The 9,792-nt window shown below is 37.6% G+C and overlaps 1 protein-coding gene across 2 annotated transcripts; it reads left to right on the forward strand.

The window, feature by feature from the left end:
• The first annotated feature begins 729 nt into the window (after positions 1-729).
• Positions 730-9,673, forward strand: samd13 (sterile alpha motif domain containing 13). Of its 2 annotated transcripts, none has more exons than XM_046857426.1 (4): positions 730-860; positions 5,217-5,342; positions 8,368-8,479; positions 9,040-9,673. In XM_046857426.1, the coding sequence occupies exons 2-4, from the start codon at positions 5,287-5,289 to the stop codon at positions 9,181-9,183; spliced, it is 312 nt and encodes a 103-aa protein (XP_046713382.1). In that variant the 5' UTR covers positions 730-860; positions 5,217-5,286; the 3' UTR covers positions 9,184-9,673. The 2 variants fall into 2 exon arrangements, with proteins under 2 accessions (XP_046713382.1, XP_046713383.1); XM_046857427.1 differs by lacking the exon at positions 730-860 and adding an exon at positions 6,589-6,631 and having other exon boundaries at positions 5,214-5,342.
• The last annotated feature ends 119 nt before the right edge of the window (positions 9,674-9,792 follow it).

Below are 9,792 nucleotides of genomic sequence, written 5' to 3' on the forward strand. Positions count from 1 at the left end.
GAATAAGTGCGTTATGTTATAGTAAAGTAAAGTATTTAAGAAGGTTCTCTGATGGAGTATTGTTTAATGACTACTGAGAAGAAAAAAGTTCTCAGTCGGCTAATATTAACGAATAAACTTGTGAATGTCAAATTATGTTTTTACCTTGTGCTCAGTTCTAATGGGAATATGGCTTCTGCACTTTATTGTACCTTTGATTTTGATGATAAAAACAATTTAAAACATATAGAATGCCATTTATAATACACATCAGAGAGAAAAACATATATATATATATATATATATATATATATATATATATATATATATATATATATATATATATATATATACAATTACAAATTCACATTCAATTCAATTCAATTGTTTTAATAGAATAAAATGGCTGAGGGGCTGCCTCTCCAGACTGCACATCTGTTCCTAAATCTCAGATACTGAAGTGTACTTTCCCTGTTCTCTAAATAGAAGTGCAGTTAATTAGCAGTTTAATCAGATTAAGACGTGTGTAGGGGACAGAAGTGAATAAATATATATATATATATATATATATATATATATATATATATATATATATATATATATATATATATATGTGTGTGTGTGTGTGTGTGTCTGTGTGTGTGTGTGTGTCAGGGGTTTTCTTTGCCCAGACGGCCATGTTTAATAGACGTGGGACTGAAACAACATGACCCACGATACATTGCGCATGCACCAGCCGGACGCGTCTGATTGGCTGCACGGCTCGCGTGCGTCGAAGGATTTTGCCGGAAGTTCAAATGGGTTTGTGTCAAATGTAGCCGAGCTGCCAAAGGAAACATCTGAGTCCTGCTGTGTGATAGACTTTAAAACAGAACATAAAGGTGTGTGTATTTATTTTTTTCCTTCTTCTTCTTCTCTGGTTTATAAGTGTGTTTGAGTGTGTGTATGAGTGTGTGTGTGAGTGTATGTGTGTGTGTTACCGACACTGATATACTCGAGCAGGAAGCTGAGCTCCAGTTTCATTAACGCTCGCTGTTTTTACTATTGTACTGAATACAGCGACTGAAGCTAGCGTGCTAACCTTATACAGGACTTTTCCTAGCTTCTGGGGCATTTATTACAATCATAAAAAATATTGTTCTTATTATATTTTTGCATAATATATATTTTTGATAATAAAAGTTATTTTGCGTAGTAAGTGGATATTCCTGCGAAGTCATTTATATTTTACATTTTGACTTTTGCTACGCTAATTCCAAACTCTCATCACTATCAGTCTGAGACAACACTGATTTCCGTCTGTTTATCCAAAAAAATGGTTTATTTACTATTATGTTGTGCATATTTACAATTTCTGCGGTTCGAATCGGCAAACCTGGAGGTTTTATAATATAAATAAAATCTTCGAGAAGGTTCTGTGGTCGAGTCCCGTTTAGTGACATGACTGAAGGGGAGAGAAGTTCTGCTGATGGTGTGGATCAACAGACTGAACTCAAATTATTGTTCTTAAACTCACAAATAAACTTTGTGTTTGTATAAACTGATAATTCTGTGTTGGAAAGTGAGCAGATATGGTAAATGTGAATCATTTTGTCTTTAGGATCTGTTTAATGGAAACAAAAGTAGAAAAAAAAAAATAAAAAAACACATGCGTGACAAAAAAATGCAGTTTAATACAGTCAAATTAAATCCTAATTTGTAAGTAATACCCTATTTAAATAAAAAAAATTAAAAAAGATAGATCAGTCATGATGGATACAAAAGTGCTTTGAGTCTCTTGCAGTGAATACGCTACACTAGATTACAAACTAAATATAATTCAGACTACAACTCTTGATTTTTACAAAGCAAACTTGGAAAGTGCTAATTTAAGTGTTTCAGGAAGAGGAAGTTCTTCAACCGTCGCTTAAAGAGAGCCAGGGACTGGAAATAACAAGAGCGTGAACAAGCACCTGGGCAGCCTGTGTGGACGAAATGGTCGAATCCTTCTGATGTAGAGAAGAAATGGACAGGAACCAGCCACATCAGCAACATGTGAGGGGAAGGACAGTTGATTGTCCACAGTTACTCCAAGATTACAAGCAGTGGCTGAATGGGAGAGCAGAGAGTCATGGAGAGTTATTCGGAGATCTTGACCTGGAGATGAATCACCTGGGATGAGCAGCAGTTCTGTTGTGCTGGGGTTGAGTTTTAGTTTATGAGCACTCATCCATGAAGATATGTCTGTCAAGCATGTCGAGATCCGAGCGGAAGCTGTGGTATCTGGATGGATGGATAGATAGATACAACTTTATTGTAATCGCATAGTACAAGTATAGAATGTGTATGTGAAAGAAAATTTAGAGCAAGATGTATGTGAGGCACAATATATATGTAGAGAAATATTGTGTGTGTGTGTGTGTGTGTGTGTGTGTTACATATACACAGGTGCATCTCAATTAATTAGAATATCATAAGTTGATTTATTTTAGTAAATCAATACAAAAAGTGAAACTTGTATATTATATAGATTCATCACACACAGACTGATATATTTCAAGTGTTTATTTCGTGTTTATTTTGTCTCACATTTAACAAAAACCCACCAATTTATTTTCAAAAAATTCGAATATCGAATAATATATTCAGTCCGAACACCTGTAAATGTTTCCCGAGCCTTTAAATGGTGTCTCAGGCTAAACAGTTGACAGTTGTTCAGAAGACGATCATTGACACCCTGCACATGGAGGGTGAGACACAAAAGGTCATCGCTAAAGAAGCTGCTGTTTACAGAGTGCTGTATCCAAGCACATTAATGGAAAGTTAAATTGAAGGAAAAAATGTGGTAGAAAAAGGTGACGCGAAGCCCATTCAAGAATATGTGGGAGATTCATAAAGAGTGGACTGCAGTTGGAGTCAGTGCTTCAAGAGCCACCACATATAGACGTATCCATGGGCTACAACTGACGCATTCCTCGTGTTAATCCACTCCTGAACCAGAGACAACGTCAGAGGTGTCTTACCTGGGCAAAGGACAAAAAGGACTGGACTGTTGCGCAAAGGGCCAAAGTCGTCTTTTCAGATGAAATGAAAGAAATGAAGGTCCCAGAGTCTGGAAGAAGAGGCACAGAATCCAAGTTGCTTATGGTCCAGTGTAAAGTTTGCACAGTCAGTGGTGGTTTGGGGAGTCGTATCATCTGCTGTTGTTGGTCCACTGTGTTTTATTAAGTCCAAGGTCAGCACAGACGTCTACCAGGAAGTTTTAGAGCACTTCATTCTTCACTCTACTGACCAGCTTTTTGGAGATGTCTACTTCATTTTCCAGCAGAATTTGGCACCTGCCCACACTGCCCAAAGCCCATGGTGTTGATGTGCTTGACTGGCCAGCAAAGTCACCAGACCTGAACTCTATAAAGAATCGATGTGGTATTGTCAAAAGGAAAATGAGAAACAGGAGACTAAAACATGCAGATGAGCTGAAGGCCACTGTCATACAACCTCAGCAGTGCCACAGACTGATCACCTCCATCCCATGCTGAATTGAGGCAGTAATTAAAGCAAGAGGAGCCTTTACCCAGTATTGAGTACATATACAGAAAACGAACATACTTTCCAGAAGACCAACAATTCACTAAAAATGTTTTTTTGATAGGTCTTGTGAAGTATTCTATTTTTTTTCTTTTTTCTTATTTTTTAATAAATTGGTGGGTTTTCATTAAATGTGAGACAAAATCATCAAAACTAAAAGAAATAAACATTCGAAATATCAGTCTGTGTGTGATAAATCTTTATAATATACTAGTTTTCTATTGAGATGTGTGTGTGCGTGCACAATATGAGATATACACAACGATACAAAGGTTATGCATGCAGGTGTATATACAGATGGTTCAGTGCATCTGGAAAATATTCACAGTGCTTGACTTTTTCCACATTATGTTACAGCCTCATTCTTAAATTTAGCAAATGTATAATTTTCCTCAAAATTCTACAAACAATACCACATAAAGACGTTTGTTTGGAATATATATATATATATATATATATATATATATATATATATATATATATATATAATTTTTTTTTTTTAAAGTCAGGCTAATGTTTTAAACAGTATAAGAATCAACCTTATTAGAAGAGTAGACACGACATAATCACTGTTTACTCTTGAAAAGCAAAAGTACAAGAACGCCTGCAAAACACGTTTCAAATAGACAAATATTTAATGTCACAGCACTGATGTGCAGGATCAGAACTACTGCTCTCTCTCTCTCTCCTTCTCAGAGACACAGAGAGAAACTTTGTTTGTGATGTTGATATGAAAAACGAAGCAGAAAACATCCACAAACATTAATGCACAAGGGAAATGTAACCGGCACCTAAAATATTTGGAATACTGTCTTTATCAAATCAGTTCAAACTGAAACTGTTTATCTGTGGCATGTCTGTGCCCAATCTCAGTTTCCTATCAGAACGTTTCCTTCAGGATCATTTCTGCAGCCGAACATGAGCTAAAAGTCTTAAGCGGATTCATTTTGACATAATTCTTGTTAGAAAAAATACACAATAAATATTGAAATGGCTTCTAAAACCTTTGCCGGTTTTCTTGTGCTGCTTCTTAAGAGAAAACAGGATTTGCTGGTTGACTGAGTGTTTATGATGATCATGTTTACTCCTGTAATAAGGTCGATGCTTATACTGTTAAAACGTTAGTGTTCGTATTCTGTATTACCGATATTGTGGATTATGATTGTCCTATACTCCTGATGGACTTCAACAGTGCAGCTTTACCACTTTACCTCCTTAATGAACTTCAAATACTTAGAGTTATGGAATGACTGCATGAGCCACGTTACTGGGCAGAATGCGTTAGAAAAGACCAGATTATAGATATAATATAATATGATAACGTGACATCAGAACTCTGGGTATCGGTTCACTACCTGATACGGCTATGATTCTGGCAGTGTCCAACAGTTTTCTTCATGATGGTTGGTCATTTCTGTGATTGATGGAGGAGGAAGAGTCTGCCGCACCTTCCTCCCAGACCACGTGTCTATTGAAGATAGCAAAAAAAGTGCTGATTGAATCAGAGGTTTCCTATCCAAGGTTTTAGGCCGTTCTCTTTCCTAGAACCTGTGTTCAGCTTATTAACTGTGGGTTTTCTACTAATATGCACTATTCCAAGTTCGCTTCCATTAGATTTACACTCTCACCTTTTTTTTTTGTTTGTTTTTTGTTTTTTTTCCGTTCTGAAGGTTGTTTCATCACATTGACCTTCCTGAAGACAGCTGAGAAGGGCATCAAAACAATGGCACTGAGCGTACCATGAGGTTTGAGCTGCGGACCTCAAATGAAACATCGCATTCAACTTTGACAACCAGGTATCCGTTTTCTTCTGTCAATCCACGGCTGCTTTTATTCTAATATTAAGTTTGTTCACAAATGCTTTTCACCCTCTGAAAGCTAGGACACGCTTTATGCGTGGTATAAATTTTATCAACCTGATAACTCCTTTCACAAGTAGTGCCATCATAAAGATGATGCTCATCCAGAACACACTTCCAGCACACTCGTCAGTCTGACTCTGTAGCACAGCGCTCTGTCGGATTCTAAGATGTGATTGGTCAGAAGGTGTTCATCACTTTAGATCAATAGCATGGCCCTGCAGGTAGTGGCATCTGTATTTTAAATGACCAGTTCAATAATAATGCCGCTAAGCGCTAATTAACAGAGAATAACGTAAGAATCATCTCCGTTAAGGCTGTTAGACGTTTGTTTATTTTTCCTTTATGAAAGAAGTCTACGGAGTAGGTGTGTTATGTTTCCTGCTTGGGAAATTCTTCAGGACAGGGAACTTTGTGACCCCTGGGTTCTTTGTCACATGACAAACTGAGGGAAATTTTTAAAAAGCTGTATTTAACCAGCCATATACATTTGTGTGAGAGTATGTTTTTCAAGGCCACTATCACCTTCTCATCATGGATCTAAATCTTCATCATGATTTTATAAAGCTAATTAACAAAGTTTTATGCAAACAAAAGGTCATTGGACAAAGGACAAAAGGAAATCGAACTACCATCCAATTCAGCTTTGCTGTCGAAATAGTGCATATCTTTAACCTGCCTGCGCAATGTAGCGCAAACTGCATCTTTGCTTTTCTTTCGACCTGAATTCTGAGTTGCTGAACAAACCTGTTGCTTAGCAACCGCATGTGGTCGCCGTGTAGAACTGTGGGTATGTGTTTAATCGACTCAAGATCTTCAGTAGATTGTAAAAGGCCTGAGGAGTATCAGTTAATATTCTTTTCTAAGAGTTGCTTTGCTGAAAAAGTTCGATTATTTGAATTCGTCACGTGTTTTTTATAGTTAAAATGTAATGCGTCTAAATCTTGATTTTTTTTTTTTTTTTTCCTCTCGATCAGAAAACAATTGGCACAGTTCAAACTAAATGTGCGTTTTGGGATTTGTGGTATTGTTTTTGCGTCCTATTGAAGCAAAAAGCAGCAATTGAGGATTAATTTGAGTCATTAACTGGTGACTGAAGAGCACAGCACACTGCCTGGGACAAAGACACACTGTTGAGTTGGAGTCTTGGCAGCTTCTTAATGGGCTGTTTGTGTTTTTCTAGCCGTCATGGAAACCAAGGCAAATGGTTCGATGGAAACCAAAAGGTACGTACTACACTGAGCTGTGTGTCTTTTTATTTTATTTATTTATTTATTTTTCTCCAGCCTCATGATGATCACCTTCTTTTACTAAATATCTGCTTCCTGCACCTGAATGATATTTGAATTTGTGTAATGTAGATGAAAGATTAAATGAAAATAAGTAAATATACAATTCAACTAAGCTACATGTTTGTATTGCATCTATAGTAATGATCATTTTTGTATTCACATTTAATGGTGAATGTCAGCAGTCTGGCATTTTAAATTGTGATAAAAAAAATTAAGGTGTAGTATTAATTAGTTGTAAATCAACCTGGAAAGTACAGTATAAGAACAACATTTTGTGGGCACCTTACAATAGGACCTGTATGTGTTTTCTACACATTGAATTCCTCAATCGCTGTTATAATAATCTTCCCCTCTTCTGGAAAGATGTTCCACTAGATGAAACATCTGGAGTGTGTGTGTGGAGATTTGTGCTCATTCAGCCACAAGGGTGTTGTAGAGTGAGGAGACCTGGGGAGCAGTCAGCATTCCAATTTATCCCAAAGGCCTTCCTGGGGTTGAGGTCAGAGCTCTAAAGCAGGTTACCTCAAGATTTTCCATTTTAAACTCTGTAAAGCCATGTCTTCATATAGATCGCTAGACATTGTCAAACCCCGGGAACAGGTTTAAGTGAAGGGAAAGTTTCATGCTACCGCATCCAAAAACATCTGTGCGTCTCCAACGTATGTGGTTCTTCCACCAGCTGTTACCACAATGACTGCAAAAGTCAGCTGTCCCAATACCTTTTTGTATATAGTGTATGCAGGACAATAAAACGTTCCTCAGATAAAGTGAGATCAAGTTGCTCATAAATAACGTTTTGGAAAATTAGCATCCGTTCCGAAGTATTTGTTTAAATTTGGATGCTGACATTTTGTTGCCATTGTAAAACAGTGTGTGGAGAGTTGTGCAAAAAATATGAATAATATTAATACTAAAACCAACCTTAATGTTAAGATCTAATCTTACCTAATTTACATTTAAAAGCTTTGCAACTATTTGTTCATTTATTTGTAGTATCAATAACATTGCTGTGAGGTTTCCGTTGGGAGTGACGAGGATGGACAGGATTAGAAACAAGTTTATTAGAGGGACAGCGCGTGTAGGACGTTTTGGGGACAAGGTGAGGGAGGCGAGATTGAGATGGTTTGGACATATGCAGAGTAGAGAATGCTGAGGATGGAGCCACCAGGAAGGAGGAAAAGAGGAAGACCGAGGTGGAGGTTTATGGGTGTGGTGAGGAAGACATGCAGGTAGTTGGTGTGAAAGAGGCAGATGTAGAGGACGGGGGCATGGAGACGGATGATCCACTGTGGCGACCCCTAATGGGAGAACCTGAAAGAAAAAGAAGTATCAATAACATTGCTGAATCCTGAATATCAGATTTTTACTTTTTACTTGATCTGTCAGGATGGACGCAGAACAATAACATATCGTTAGCTGTTTAATTATATTGTATAGTGGCCATGATGTGCAGGTTCTTGCTCTTCAGCTGTTAGACTCATTCATTGCAACAAATTGTAGTTGCTTCGAGATGGAAGTAAAATACGTATTAATGTATTCATTGCTTTAGAATCCCTTATTGTCATGAACTGTAATTGACTGATTATCATAAACAATATATTGAATAATTTACATCGGGATTGAAAATGTTGATCAATACGTGTTTGTTTTGCTTTTTGTTTTTCTCACAGTACGGTGGAGAACGGGCAGCTTCCCGACCCCGCCCACTGGGCCGTAGCCGATGTTGTCAATTATTTTAAAGCTACTGGATTTGAAGAGCAAGCCAACGCTTTCAAGGATCAGGTAGAATATATGGTTATATTGGTGTAGTTTTTAGGCTTTTTGTTTTTGTTATTGGGTCACTTCCAGAAATGTCCGCTTGTGCAGTACCTCAGAAGATGTATTTAGACCAAATCTGTGGGCATAATCTAGTGGATAAAAAAAAATAATAAACTTAATAATAACCTATTAGTTCTTGAAATGAGTTAGTTCTTGCCGTTCGTTCGCCACCCCTATTTTGTTTCCTCCCGCTCTCTCTTTTGACAAATGCTGCTTGTCATGTGAGAAAGTGCCCTGAAGATGTTGCCACGTTCAGAGCTTTAAGTTCAATGTTTACCTCTGGGCGTTACACTCCTCGACCCAATGGATTCTTTTAATAAATGCAAAATTACATTTAATAAGAACATTTCACCACAGCAATTGATTATCCCAGAGTTGTTAGGCATGCTGTTATAAACGTGTGTCTGAGCGACAACTATTGTTTGTTATAAACCAAGATGAACGTGGTAACGACCGTGATAGGAAAACGGGAATATCGCTTTAGTGGTTTTGTCCGATACGACCCGAACCTTTTGTTCCCGCAGGAAATCGATGGCAAGTCTCTATTGTTAATGACTCGCAACGACGTCCTGACTGGACTCTCAATAAAACTGGGCCCGGCTCTGAAGATTTACGAGTACCACGTGAAGCCGCTTCAGACCCAACACTTAAAAAGCAATGCCTCGTAGCACTCCGGACGGGACGAGCCTGGAAAGACAATCACACCATGGAACAGCAGGGTCACTGCAAACTGAAGTCAAAGCCATGTTTCTCATGCGCGTTTTTATGCATCATTGTCGGCAAATACACAAATTTTAATGTGAATTTCTTTCTCCTAAGATAGTTGTACAGGTACAACTCGATCTCTTTTTGGTGTGGGTGCGTGTGTTTTTGGAGTGGGTGGAGCTTGTTGGACTGCTGTTATGACTGAAGTTTGTTTTAAAGAAAAAAACCCAGTCTGCTCCTTTTCAAACATGTAAATATGTCCAAATATTGTTTTGTTTGCAGTTTTTAAAAATTTTAACGTAAACTATCGTGTGAAAGTATACGGCACTAAGACGGTAAACACTATTGTGTAAGGTGTTGCTAGGTGTGACCTTTCAGAGGTTTTATGGAAATTGAACTTATTGCATTATTGTTCTGTATATAAAAAAAGTGACTAAAGGAGTGGCGGATCAATTCTTTTGTTGGTGCTTGCTTCCTCTTCTCCTTAAAGGTATTTAAGTCTGTAATGTTTCTAACTTACAACACACATGATCGTGTCCGGCTGTGAAAACTAACCTTGCTGCAGCTGCATG

This window comes from Silurus meridionalis, chromosome 9, assembly GCF_014805685.1.
Source record: "Silurus meridionalis isolate SWU-2019-XX chromosome 9, ASM1480568v1, whole genome shotgun sequence".
Lineage (NCBI taxonomy): Eukaryota > Metazoa > Chordata > Actinopteri > Siluriformes > Siluridae > Silurus > Silurus meridionalis.